The sequence below is a fragment of the Myotis yumanensis genome, unplaced genomic scaffold (assembly GCF_028538775.1).
Source record: "Myotis yumanensis isolate MYYU_CA2020_CCGP unplaced genomic scaffold, mMyoYum1.0.hap1 SCAF_6, whole genome shotgun sequence".
NCBI classification, from domain to species: Eukaryota; Metazoa; Chordata; class Mammalia; order Chiroptera; family Vespertilionidae; genus Myotis; species Myotis yumanensis.
The window spans coordinates 86,210,198-86,224,387 of record NW_027223757.1 but is presented as its reverse complement, the minus strand read 5'-3'; the positions used below and the strand labels follow the sequence as shown (position 1 = coordinate 86,224,387).

The window sequence follows — 14,190 nt, the reverse complement described above, 5'->3', positions numbered from 1 at the left end:
GTTTGCCCTTCAGGGTCTGGTTCAGACCTTCCTGATGACATGCCTTGTTTAATTTCACTCCCCGCCACGCTTCTCAAGTATGAGCATGTGGCTGAATCGTGTGGGAAGGCTGGCAAACACACGCATGCGCGGGCTCCACCCCCAGAGACTCCAGTTTAGGAAGTCTAGAGAGCGCCCAGGATCTGCATTTTAACAAGCAGCACAGGTGATTGTGAGGCAAGTGGTCCCAATGGTGATGCCTGGAAAAGCTCTGCATGAGGTCAGAGGGGCCCCAAGACTTCCCAGGGTCCTCAGCCTGTGTCTGAGGTGAGCGCTTCCCGGAGCCCCAGTCTAGACACTGGGCATGGAGACCACAGTTGTAACGGTGCTGGGAGTGAGTGACTGCCATGGACTGAAGGCCCTCGTGCACCAGGTGCTTTACGCAGGTGATCTCACTTAATCCTACCAGCTTCGGGAGACTGTGTAGGGAATATTTATCATCTTTTGAGTCTCCAGCCCCCAGTGCCTTTTCTATTTGGGGGATATTCCCCAATGTGTGGGTCTCACGAGGACGCAATGCTGCCCGCCCCGCCCCCCCACCCCACCCTTCCACTCTTTGGCGCCTATGGCACAGACTTGGGACTTGACCTAAGCTTGGCCAAACGCATGATCCTGTGATGAAAGACGTGGGGCCAGTTGGAGATGAGTGCACACACAAAGCCCATGAACAGCATGGTGGCAGGTTCGAGTGGCTTCAAGTGTGCAGGGAGGGGCTGTAGCATCAATGGCAAGTTCACCACTAGACGACCTCATGCTCTAACCTCAGCTGTGGCCTCTTGCCCACTCTCTCTTGGCTTCTGCTGTTTTCTAAGCCAGGTCCTCCAGCCTTCTCATGGAGTCTGTGAGCCCCTGACCTCTTTCTCAATTCCTTTGCTGTTCAAGACAGCCGGGCTTGCATCCAGCTGTTGGCAGCAGGAAGCGTGACTGGCGTTGGTTATTTGGTCCACGAGGCAACGAGGAGTGTCTCAAGGGTGAGGCCCAGAGAGATGCATGGAGTCTTTCGAGGTCAGACATACTTCAAGGACGTTGTGGAGCTGGGGTTCACCCTGGGCGTTGCTTACTTCCAAGGCCTGTGTAATGAACCACGTAGCACTGTTGTGCCAGCCAATGTCCAGCAGGAGACAGGTGGCTCACTGACACCGAGTAAATGAGCCGCGTTTGACAAAAGTGTGGTGGGATTTAGGGAAATCAGTAAGGGATGCTGCAGTACCCTGAGGCTGCGGACAGTGGTGAGTCATCACCACCTCTAGGCCTAAAGGGGCAGGGGGATGGAGCAGTTGCCTGAACTTGGAGATAGCTGCTGTCTGGTCAGCGGCATGAAGGGGCCTCCATTCCAAAGAGGAGGCCAGAGGATAAAATCCCTGCCCTCATTCTCTTCCCGTCCTCTGCCCTGCTTTCATGCTGCCCATGGGTGAAACCCAACTGGAAGCTAGTTGGCCAGGGAGAGAAGGATGGAGAGGGGGCCTACAGGCACAAACGGAAGTGTCCAGCACAACCATTTGTCTTCCAATTCAGTGTTCAGGATCTCTCAGGCAAGTTTAATATATTGGGCTTAAACACTACGTAACCTATCATTATGTTAAGCACACAAGCACACGAACTCCTGCAGCTGGTTACCTCTACTATGAACATGTCGTGGTGTTTGGTAAGAAGCTTGATGACTTCTTGGAACTCTATCTCACAAACAAGCTTGAGAACCACCAAAAGAGAGCTGCATGTGCTGGGATGCAGTAGGTACGGAGGGGCCCTGGAATCTGCTTTATAAACAAACTAGAGGGCTGGTGCATGAAATTCGTGCACGGGGAGGGGGGGTTCCCTCAGCCCAGCCTTCACCCTCTCCAATCTGGGACCCTTTGGGGGATGTCCGACTGCCGGTTTAGGCCCGATCCTCAGTTTAGGCCTGATCTCACAATCCTGGACCACTGGCTCCTAATTGCTCACCTGCTTCCCTGCCTGGTCATCCCTAACTGCCCCTCCCCCCCCCCCCCCGCCAGCCTGATTGCCCCCCGCCCATCAGCCTGATTGCCTCTCATTGCCTCTGCATGCCGGCCTGATCGCCCCTAAGTGGCCCCCCCCTGCCAGCCTGGTTGCCCCTAACTGCCCCCTGCTGCTGGCCAGTTCACCCCCAACTGCCTGCTCCCTGCCAGCCTGGTCACTCCTCACTGCCCCCCTCAGTTGGCCTGGTTGCCACTAACTACCCTCCCACCCCCCACTGGCCTGGTCACCCCCAACTGTGCCCCCCTATTGGCCTGGTCGCCCCCAACAGCCCCCATGCTGGCCTGGTCACCCCACATAGCCTGCTTGTCCAGTCGTTTGGTCATCCCTCACTAACCCTCCTGCTGGCCTGGTTGCCCCATGCATCCTGCTTGTTCAGTCATTTGGTTGTCCCTCACTAACTCCCCTGCTGGCCTGGTCATAGGCAGCCATCTTATGAGGGTGTGATGGTCAATTTGCATATTACCTCTTTATTATATAGGATGTTCCAGGAGACACTGATGCAGGAGGACTAGAGTTTGAGAAATGCTTCACTAACTTGTTCTGCTTCTCCTAGTTAACACTTAGCAATGGCACCTCCCTTGTCCCTTCGTGAACAGGAACAGCATTGGACCTGCTGGCCTGCAGGTCCCAGACAAGCAACCTCAGAAAGCAAACACTGCGTGTCCTGTGGTTACTACCTCTGAGCTGCTTGGCTTCCTTAGGGAGGAAAATAGATGCACCGAGATGAACAGTTGCTGGAAGAAGTGCTTTTCAGAGACAAGAATTCCCTTTGCACATCTTCTGATGGACTCAAAATTGGGGGATGAGAGACTCTGGGGTCAGTGCCATCCTCCTGGAGGCATCAGACAGAGCAGCTGCTCTCAGGTTGATGCAGAAGTCCTTGTATGAGGGCCCTGTGATCAGGACGGGTTGGGCAGGACTGTACCTCAGCACTCAGGTGTCTTTTTTCCCACAGCAGTGGGGGAAACTGTGCTGATGTAAGAATATGTTTTCCTAACACAAGCTGGAAGGTGTGTTTGTTCTTGGGGAATTTGATATGAAACTAGAGGCCCAGTGCATGAAATTCATGCACTGGAGGGGGGGGTCCCCTCAGCCCGGGCTGCGCCCTCTCGCAGTCCAGGACTCCTCAGGGGATATCTGCCTGCCAGCTTAGGCCCGATCCCCTGATGGCAGTGAGACATCCCTCTCGCAGTCCGGGGCTCTTGCAGTCTGGGACCCCTTGCTCCTTAACCGCCCACCTGCAGTGGAGGCGGGAGCGGCTCCCATCACTTCCACTGTGCTCGCCAGCCATGAGCCTGGCTTCTGGCTGAGCAGCACTCCCCCTGTGGGAGTGCACTGACCACTAGGGGGCAGCTCCTGTGTTGAGCGTCTGCCCCCTGGTGGTCAGTGCACGTCATAGATACTGGTCACTCTGCCACTCGGCCGATTTGCATATTAGGGTTTTATTATATAGGATTAGCCTTGGCCATTGCTGAATTGGAGTAGGAGGACCCATCATTTTTTCCCCACCGATGGGGGATCCTTCCGCCTTTAGAGCCAAAAGAGGTAGGAGATTGGAAAGTCCTGATTTAAATCTGTTGGATTTTGGAAGTCACAGGGGGGCCTGCACACCTGCTGCATGGGTGATCGTGGGAGCTGAAGGGGACTCTCAGGGGCAGACCTAGAGAGGAAGAGGAAGGCAGAGTGGGGAGCCGGGAGTGCGCATAGGGGAGAGCCTCCCGAAGCCTAATGTTGAGGTCTTGTCATGCCACCATCCCTGCCCTTGTGAGATACAAGGGAAAGAGACACGTGGAGGCATCCCAGGAAGAGCTCCTGGCTGTTCTATTCTCTATGGGCTGAGTCTTCAGGAAAGGGACTCTTTAATTTTTGTTCCTGCCAACAAGCGATGACTTTCTACTCATGTGGCCTCATTCCAGCCACACTCTGCGCTGCCTTCCTGGGCTTGTTCTGCGGGTCCAGGGATGATGCACACAATAGACACATGATATTCTCTGTCAGTGACATTCTCTGCCAGTCTCGTCCTTCGAAGCCTCTCTCATCCTCCCAGTACTGTCCCAGGAGGCTGCCTTCTGGTTCGTTGGTTTCTCTTGGCCAAAGGGGAATTCTCCCCGTGGTGTCCTGTGTTCTCCCCATTCCGTGGCTTTCAACATCCTTTCCTGGGAGTGTTGGAAAGGCTGCAGCGGAAGGGAGGACCCCAAGCGTCTGATTCTAGAAGAAAGGAAGGCCCCCGTGGCCGTGGCTGGGAGAGCAGGATGCTTCTGTGGTGCCGCTCTGCCCGGGTCCGGCCCCAGTGCAGTGGTCCAGGGCAAGGACCAAGGCAGATTTAGCAGCTGTGCCCTCTGTACCTCATGACCCCACAGGACAGCGAGTGACAGTGAAAAGCATTGGGCTGTTCGCAGCCACCCTTCGCTCTCTAATGCCTGTGCCGCCTCCAGCTCCCCGAGCTCCAGCAGAAGGAGAAGGGGGGTAAGTGGTCTCTCTACCATGACTCCTACAAAGCAGACTGCCTGCAAATCCATTGGGGGTAAAGCACCCAGGAAGCAACTGGCTACCAAAGCCGCTCAAAAGTGTGCGCCCTCTACTGAGTGAGTGAAGAAACATCATCTTTACAGGCCTGGTCATGAAATTAGACATTGTCTGAAGTCCACTGAACTTCTGATTCACAACCTTCTCTCCCAGCGTCTGGTGCGAGAAATGGCTCAGGACTTCAACACAGACCTGCGCTCCAAAGTGCAGCGATTGGTGCTTTGCAGGAGGCAAGGGAGGCCTGTCTGGGTGGCCTTTGTGAAGACCCCAACCTGTGTGCTCTTCATGCCAAACGTGTAACAGTTATGCCCAAAGACATCCAGCCAGCACGCTGCACACCTGGAGAAGGAGCTTAAGATCCACTATGCTGGGAAACATTTCATTCTTTTAAAAGATTTCTCTTGTTCCTGTTATTGGTAGTTCTGAACATTAGAGTTGTTGGTTTTTTTTACCATGGGGTCAAAAGGTACCTAAGTATATGATCGCAAGTTGAAAATAGGGGACAGAAACCAGGTACTGGCAGTTCTTCCATTTTCATTTGTGTGTGAATGTTTTTAATATAAATGCGGGGACATAAAGCATGATTGCAAGTCAAATGTTTCCGAGAAGAAGTTCCAGCAGTTCCCCTTTATAACAAAATAAATAAACCTGTTAAATTTTTCTAGGCAATGTCAGCAATTGGATTTTTTTAAAAAACAAGTCAATTCCTTATTGATGGCAATGAAATGGTGTTTGTAGCATTTTTATCAAACGGTAGATTCCATCCATTCATTATACTTTTCTAACTTAGTTGTCCTACATGCAAGTACATGTTTTTTGTTTGTTTGTTTTAAAATATATTTTTATTGATTTTTTACAGAGAGGCAGGGAGAGGGATAGAGAGTTAGAAACATCGATTAGCTCCCCCCTGCACACACCCCGCTGGGGATGTGCCTCCAACCAAGGTACATGCCCTTGACTGGAATCGAACCTGGGGCCTTCAGTCCACAGGCCAACTCTCTATCCACTGAGCCAAAACAGCCAAGTGCAAGTACATGTTTTTAATGTTGTCTGTCTTCTGTGCTGTTCTGGTAAGTTTGCCATTAAAATACATCAAACTAAAAAAAAAAAAAAAAAAAAAAAAGGCATTGGACTCGGTTTTTATTTAATGCAAACCCCGGGCCGCTGGGGGGATGGAGGCCCAGGGCACGTCAGGGGCTGTATCTTCTCCTCTGATGGGGCAGAGCACACACCCACGATTGTTAGTGACATGAAGGGAGTCAGCAGGACCAGCAAGGGGGGTCCTGAGCCTTAGAAACAACCCGTGTCACAGATTCAACTCAGTCCTTGCCCTCCCCACCCGCCTGGCCTCCGCTTTCACACGCTTCTTCTGGCACAACTGCCAGATGGACGTGGATGGAGGTCGCAGGGCATTCTCAGGGCGTCATGGACCTAGCGGCCAAATGACCTCTGTGTGGCGATCAACAGGAAAGTGAAGACCAGGCTCTTACTGAGGATTCCACACACCACGATCGTGACGATGCTGATCACGGAGATCCTGGGGGGTGGGGAGAGGGAGAGAGGAGATTTAACGCTGCTGCTGGCCATGACACCCTTCACACTTGAGCTTTACTCCACAAAGGTTCTTCACAGGCTATTTTATCAGCGTGGGGTCTCCCAGTGCCTTTCCCCACACTGGCTGCCTCTGTGCATTTAGTTTGTCCCATGGCCTAAAACTGCTGAAGTAGGTTTAGTAGAGAACATGGGGTCAGGAGAGGCAGCGAGGGGAAAGGCAGGTTGAGCAAGCTCCTCTTCCTCCGCTGTGATGACTAGAGAGAGCGGCCCCAGAGCCAGGAAGCCCAGTTTCTGTTCTCAGAATCAGGACCTACTTCCGCAAAACGTCCCTCGCCTCTTTGGCCTCAGTTTCCTCCTCTATCAGCGGAGAAGAATCCAATTCTTATCAAAATCCCATCATGAATTTGTAGAGATTTTTAGCAAAACTTATTCTACATGTCCTGGGTAAATGTCATTAGATAGAATAGAAAGGGATAGAACTGAGTGAGGAACTTGGCCCGTCTAGACTCAGTAGACATGGGACTAGATTACAGCACAACTGGCCTGCGTGACAAGACACGGAACCTCCGGAGAAAAGGTAGCAGGGAAACACTGAAATCCAGAGGCAGATCTAATGTTACCTAAGAATTTAAAATTTAAATTTGACATTTTTAAGTAACTGAAAAGTCACCAGGAAATAGACTCAGGCACAAGTAAGGAATAAAACAAAGCTGTCAGTCTAGAATTGGCATTTGCCTACACAGAACTAAAAACCGAATGTACAAACTAGCAAGGTGACCCATGACATCATGGCTCTAGAAAGTGGGAAGCAAATCTGCGGCCTCCTCATCCACCCCCTGCCTGTGAAACTGTCTGAATCACCGGAAACGACATGTGGAAGGGGAGCTGGTGGCTGGAGGGCATGGGGTGGGGGCCAGCCAGCCCAGCCAGCGCCTCTCTGGCCCTCCTCCCTGTGGCCTGGGCCTGGGTCGGAGCCCTGATGCAGAAGGACCCCAGCTAGGGCGCCTATAACTCCACCTCCTTCCAGTCTCTCCTGCCAGTGCCCTGCCTTATCCCCTCCCAACCTTACAACACGTCCCTTATAATGGATCTCCTGGTGAGGGGCGGGGGGGGGGGGGGGGGGGGGGCACTCTCCTGGGCCAGCACGCAGCCCTTTGGAGAGGAGACTTCACCCAGGGCAGATCTCTGCAGTGCCTGGGAGTCCGTGGGCCGCCCTCACTGGGGACTGGAAATTCCGGAACAGAAATACTCCAGCTCTCTGGCCCTGGTACAGACAACTCTAGGTGTGACCTGTGAGGCCCCAGGACCTTCTGTAGGACTGAGCCAGAGTTCCACCCCTCTCTCCACTGCCCCCCTCCCCCCCGTGGGACTCAGCGTGGTTACCACAGCCTTTGCTAGGCTACCCTCTCCCCGGTCCCACTTCCCTAATGGGTTTATCTGTGCAGCTTCCTAAATCTTCTGCACAGACTTTCCCCACAGCCTGCTTCTGGGGAGCCCACCCCCAACAGGGAGACAAGTGGCTTCCTCCGAGAGGCCTCTCCCTCTGCCCCCAGACTCAGCGCCATCACCTGGACAAACCGCTCCCTGTATTGAACTGCCTTGTTTTCAAACAGCTCAGTGGCTTCGACTCTCCTTCCCGGACTCTGAGAAACTAGCTTATAATGAATTATAGATAAAGTGAATAGATAAAAGTGGTGCCGGTGCTGGCTCCAGTAGGAATGTGGGCAAAGGTTATGCACGCTCATTAACATACTAGAAATTAAAAGTTGTGAATAAAAATGTTGGCCCTGGCCAGGGTGGCTCAGTTGGTTGGGCATCCTCCCATGCACCAAAAGGTTGTGGGTTCAATGCCAGGTCAGGGCACATGCCCAGGTTGTGGGCTCAATCCCTTGTTGAGGGCCTGCAGGAGGCAGCCTATTGATGTTCCACTCTCACAGTCATATTTCTCTTTCTCCCTCTTCCTTCTTCTCTCTCTCTCTCGCTCTCTCCCTCTCTCTCTCTCAGATCAATGAAAACATTTAAAAAGAAAAATGTTGACTCTCACTAGATCACTTAGTTTATTTAGCTCCTGAAGATTTAATGAGCACCTACTCCGTGCCAGGCACTTAGGCTGGTGCCAGTGAAACAATCCAAGAGGGAAAGGCACTACCAGCACCGAGCTCACCACCCACAGTGACAGGGACATTCCAGTTCGCACCTCTGTGGGCAGGACCGGTTCAGAAACACCAAGTCCCCGGAGGCCCTCCTGCAGCCACCGCGCCCGCTGTGCCTTATGGTCGCACCGCTCCCCATCTTTGGAGGAGCATTGGGCATACAGAACGGTGCAAATGTTCCATTTCTCTCAACTGGAGTTTTGTTTGAATAAATGATTTAAAAGAAAAGACATCTGCAAAAGTATGTCCATCTCAGAGTTAATACTATGAAGAAAAAGGAAACAGTCTCAACATCTAAAAATGGGCCAGTGATTACGTAAGTTACGGTTTCCCCACTGACACAAAAGCACACATTCCTTGAAATTATAATTAGGAAGAATAGGCAGCAACATCAGAGACGTGTTTTCGCACGGAAAATTCATGAAACTTTAGAATTATCACTGTGTTAAAATATGTACAAACAGAAATAAGCACTGGAGTTCAGCGAAGATGCCATTTCCCTCCCTCCTCTGGCTCCCCAGGAAAGCGAGGATGAACCGGGGAGATGGCAGCCTCGCCAGAGCCTCCTCCTCCCTCCATCTCCCTCCTCCCTCCTCCCTGGGAAGTCCCACCAGATGGAAGTGACTCGAGTCTGCTCCTGGGCTTCACCCTCCCCCCCATCCCTCACTCCCCACACCCCTCAGGACAAGGACTGGGAATCAAAGGCCTAGGGGTCCAAGCCAGCCACCCATCCCCCGCGGAGAGACCTGGGCTCCATATTGAGGACATCCGTCCCTTGTGTGGGGTTGACTCCGAGGCCGACAGTTGACAGGGTCAGGAGCTGGGTCACAGGACTGGGGCTGGTAGGAGTTTTGCCCTGGGCCTTGGTGGTAACAGGAGGAAGAGTGGACCTCTGAGCCGAATCCTGGGCAGGATCTGCAAGAAGACACATTGGATGGATGGATGGATGGATGGATGGATGGATGGATGGATGGAAGGATGGATGGAAGGATGGATGGAAGGATGGATGGATGGATGGATGGAAGGATGGATGGATGGATGGAAGGATGGATGGAAGGATGGATGGAAGGATGGAAGGATGGATGGATGGATGGAAGGATGGATGGAAGGATGGATGGATGGATGGATGGATGGATGGATGGATGGATGGAAGGATGGATGGAAGGATGGATGGATGGATGGATGGAAGGATGGATGGATGGAAGGATGGATGGATCGTAAGGTAAATGGATCTGAGGAGGGAAATGAACTTTGACATTCATGACACAAGGTTTTCTTTTGCTAAGATTTTTTTTTTTAATGTGTAGGGTCAGCCTGGGTCAGAGACCGGAAAAAAGAAAAGAAGGGAGGAAGAAAGAGAAGGAGGAAGGACTTTTCTGTTCCTGTCATTGGAAATGTACTTGCCTGCTATTCTTCACCAATCCATATGCCCCCACCTTCTTCAAGAATAATCCTTGAGCCGAACCGGTTTGGCTCAGTGGATAGAGCGTCAGCCTGTGGACTCAAGGGTCCCAGGTTCGATTCCGGTCAAGGGCATGTACCTTGGTTGCGGGCGTGCAGGAGGCAGCTGATCGATCTCTCTCATCGATGTTTCTAACTCTCTATCCCTCTCCCTTCTCTGTAAAAAACCAATAAAATATATTTTTTTTTTAAAAAAGAGAATAATCCTTGATTCCTCCAGCTCTCACTATTCCCTCTGCCTTGCACTCACCTGTACCTGTGGCATATTGCTTCACAAGTCATTGTTTATTAATGTATCGCATGCGTTACTTGTCTTCCTGAGGCTTAGGCTTCCCCAGGTGCTGGGAACTTGAACCTGTCTCTTTCCTCTGCCTTCCTTAATTCATCAGATCAACATCTATTGCAGACCTACTGTGTGCCCCGCACTGCATTAATCAGACTACATTAGTTGCTGGGGATACAGGCTCCTCCCTCACACTGCTCAGAGATAAATAGGGGAGACAGGTAAGTGAACGGCCACTGCTACTCAGTGAGATAGTGTTGTTCATGAAAGGGGGTGCAAAGTGAACTGAGGAGCCTTGCTACCCACAATGGGAGCCATGGACCTCGGCATCAGCATCATCTCTAAGCAGATCAGAGATACAGAATCTAGGTCCCACCCTAAACCTGTCAAATCCTCTGTATTTGAAATAAGATCCCGGGTGATCTGTGCCCACAGGGAGGTCTAAGAAGCACTGCTTTGTAAGCACACAGGAGGACCATCAAATGCACCTTTGGGAGGGGGAGAGCGGGTCCCAACTACATGAATTCTAAAGAATGAGACAAAATTATCCCAAGTCTACCACTCACCTTTCACTGTACCCCTCTTCCTATAAGAGCACCCCAAATTAGACTCTGCAACCCAAGAGGAATCCTATACATAGAAACCCTTTCTCACTGTTGGACCAAATGCCTCGCATGGACCTCAAATGACAGACCTGGAACTTCTGGGAGAAAGACAGGCTGCTGGGAACCCTGGGCCACAGCCCTGCAGGTGCCATCACCACAGCCCCTGCCCCCACCCAGCCTGGCTCTCCCGCTCCACCTCCCAGCCCCAGGCCACTCACCCTTGGTCACCACCAGGCGTATGGGATGGTGCAACAGGATGGGGTCTTTGGGAGGCTGGTAGATCACACACTGATACAATCCCGAGTCCTCCACTCGCAGGTCGGCCATATGGACATGCAGTATGCCTTCAGTGAGGATGTCTTCTAGGGAGCACCTGTCCACATGGACTTTGGAGCTCAGCCCGGAGACCCCATCTGTTATTGCCAGTGTCTGGAGCTCCCCTCTGTCTCCCAGCCTCTGCCACGCCTTCCGGATGCTGAAGTACTTCATCACATTGAAGGGACAGCTCTCATTCAGGCTCTGGCCCTCGGTCCGAGTATACTTTATCTCCTCTAATCTGGGCGCACCTTGGAGTTCTGTGAGCAGGGAATCAGAGGTAGGCTCTGTAAGTTTTCCTCTCTTTGGAAAGAAAGACAGGAACCACCTTTCTTTCTTGTTCAACCACCCATTTTTTTTCAGACAAGATCCTTATGGCCTCCAGCAAAGAGCAACTTTCACTGTGAGTAGCTTCTGTTTGATTGTTTGTTTTTTAACTACACCAGCTAGACTGCAGATGGTTCTTGCAAATGGTCTTTTATGAATGACTAGAGGCCTGATGCACGGAATTCGTGCGAAGGCCACTGCCACAGCGGCCAGGGGCCTCTGCCGCCTCTGCCTCGGCCCTGCCCTCTGCGGCTTTGTCTGGAAGGAAGGAGGTCTGGAAGGACGTCTGGTCTAATTAGCATATTATGCTTTTATTATTATAGATTGTTTTTGGAGGAAGAAATACCTGATTAAAGACAGAACATGGGACACATGCTAAGACCATGCATGACGAGGGCATGATGGGAGGGAAAGATTATAGAGAAAGACAAACAGAATGAAGAGTGGATGTGTAGACACTCTACTAGCAGAGATGGACTCCTTCCAACAGCTAGAGGAACTTCATCTAAGTCAGGAAAAGAGATCAGTTTGAGAAACTATTGAATAAACAGCGAGGAAACCATCTTGAGGACATGGCATAGGTATCTGACTGGCTGGTATTCCTCTGCGCCTTCCTCGGGTAGCAAAGCACCTCTCTCTAAGGGGACCGATCCTATGTGGCTTTACTCCTGGGGCTGCCCACATGCTCAAGGATGGAACACGGCACAGGCTTACCCAATCAAAGAATCTCATCACCCTGGCCACTCTGATTGGTTTACGAATGGGCACGTGACTGGAGCTGAGCCAATTAGAATTCTCCCTGAGACTACTGTAACTGTTGAGAAGAATGCTCTTTCTTGCTAAAGTTGATAGGTCAGTGGGATATGGAACTTCAATTGCTATATTTCTACCGGGGGCAGTTTTGGCCCCCTGGGGACATTGGGCAATACCTGGAGACCTTTTGGTAGGGGCCAGGGATACTGCTAAACATCCTACAATGCACAAAACAGTCCCGTGAACAAAGAACCATCCTACCCAAAGTGTCAATAATACCAAGGTTGAGATCCCTTGGGTTCCACTGACACTAGTTTCAATCAGCAGTCCCAGCCCAAGTGTGAATGGGTGCCTAGTGACTCTGTTCCCTGGACACAGAAGCTAGAAGGAGCTTTTGGTTAACCCCAAGCCTTCCCCATAGGACACGGCAAGTACACAACCCTCTTCTCCCCGTTCTCCTTTTGAAAAACATGAAATGCACTGGTTCATGACAGTCAAACTCCATCCGCCCACCTAGATTATCACCCCTGGTTCTGCTAAATTGGCATAGCCAAAGCCAGCCTGACATAACTACTGGTCAGCTCTAATGTGGGCGGTCAGAGCCCTGGAGATTTAAAATAAATGGGAAACCTTTCCATGCTGGGACCTCCCGGGCTCCTGGCAGAGGCCTCGCCCGCTCCCTCCTCTTCCTCGCCTTACCTAAGATGAAGGACGTCCACAGCAGCCCCCAGAGCCTGGCCTTCCTCATCCTTCATGGGCACCAACTCCAACTGCCACCCTGGCTCCTGGGACAGCTATAAGGTGGCAGTCTGACCTAATGGCTCCCGAAGGTTGCACAACAGGATATGATGCTGCTGCTGGGAGGTTCTGGGTCTGTTGTTGTTTCCATCACTGGTTGCCTCGGCTCCAGACGTCAGAGACAACGCAAGAGTCCAGAACCAGGGCTCCAGTCTTAACTGAGCTAATCCAAACCCCAGCTTCCTGTTCTCTGGGGACAATGACAATGACCTTTTCAACTATCTCATGAAATTGTTGTGAGAATAATATTTTTGTGTGAACAAAAATGAGGTGTGAACATTATCAGTGGACAAGAGAGCCACCTTGCTCTCTGAGGCCCACTCTCCATCCCATCCAGTCCTCAGAAGTGAGAGGGCCAGGCACACCGTGGACGGGTTGAGTCTCGATATCGCGTTGCTAGGGGCTGTGTGAGACTAAATGAGGTCCATGGGGAAAGCGCTCAGTGAGGTACCTCACACACAGTGTGTCTACGTCCTCTCCCTATTCACCCTACGCTGTTTCCCGTGGCTTTTTTTAAAAAATTGATTTCAGAGAGGAAGGGAGAGGGACTGAGAGAGATAGAAACATCAATGATGAGAGAGAATCATTGATCGGCTGCCTCCTGCACGCCCCCTACTGAGGATAGAGCCCACAACCCAGGCATATGCCCTTGACCTGAATCGAACCTGTGATCCTTCAGTCCGCAGGCCGACACTCTATCCACTGAGCCACGCTGGCTAGGGCCCTTGGCTTTTTCTGATATGAGGCCCACCCCCTCCTCATCACTAGACTGGCCCACACCAGGCACTTGCCCTCAGCATTCTATACCAGACATGGCCATGGTATAGGAAACCCAGAAACACGTTGAGAGGATATAGCCACCATCAAACAAGAATAGACTTAGGCCCTGACCGGTTTGGCTCAGTGGTTCGATTCCGGTCAAGGGCATGTACCTTGGTTGTAGGCACATACCTAGTGGGGGGTGTGCAGGAGACAGCTGATCGATGTTTTTCTCTCATCGATGTGTCTAACTCTCTATCCCTCTCCCTTCCTCTCTGTAAAAAAATCAATAAAATATATATATATTTTTTAAAAAAAGAATAGACTTAGATTTCAAAAAGTAAGAAAGAAAGAAAACAGGGTGCTCTGTCATTACAGCACAGTGATGAAAAAATGGGGGAAACTCAGTAGGTTCCATTCTAGAAGCAATAGATGACAGCTTTGATGGTGTGAAAACTCTAATGAGTGGAGAGAAGATTCACATCAGAAATACTCCCAAATGCAAAATGAATAAAGACATTTTGAAGAGCTCAGAAGTAGAGTGGAGGACAAGTCATAGAAATCCAACCTGCAAATAATCTAGAAATAAAAGATATTCTTTACTCTTTCTTAAACTTTT

At 51.2% G+C, this 14,190-nt stretch overlaps 1 protein-coding gene across 1 annotated transcript; it reads right to left on the bottom strand.

Moving 5' to 3' along the window:
- Positions 1 to 5,233: 5,233 nt before the first annotated feature.
- Positions 5,234 to 12,799, bottom strand: LOC139013226 (triggering receptor expressed on myeloid cells 1-like). The gene is made up of 4 exons (XM_070419397.1): positions 12,714 to 12,799; positions 10,838 to 11,194; positions 9,017 to 9,185; positions 5,234 to 6,100 (listed from the first exon to the last, which is right to left on the bottom strand). The coding sequence occupies exons 1-4, from the start codon at positions 12,760 to 12,762 to the stop codon at positions 5,995 to 5,997; spliced, it is 681 nt and encodes a 226-aa protein (XP_070275498.1). The 5' UTR covers positions 12,763 to 12,799; the 3' UTR covers positions 5,234 to 5,994.
- Positions 12,800 to 14,190: the final 1,391 nt, after the last annotated feature.

What these genes read in the sequence shown, in the direction of transcription:
- LOC139013226 (XM_070419397.1), bottom strand. Translation starts at nt 12,762, where the DNA reads ATGAGGAAGGCCAGGCTCTGGGGGCTGCTGTGGACGTCCTTCATCTTA. An exon ending in GTGGACGTCCTTCATCTTAG is followed by an intron (nt 11,195 to 12,713) that starts GTAAGGCGAGGA and finishes CCCTGCTCACAG; the next exon opens with AACTCCAAGGTGCGCCCAGA. An exon ending in ACGCCTGGTGGTGACCAAGG is followed by an intron (nt 9,186 to 10,837) that starts GTGAGTGGCCTG and finishes GTCTTCTTGCAG; the next exon opens with ATCCTGCCCAGGATTCGGCT.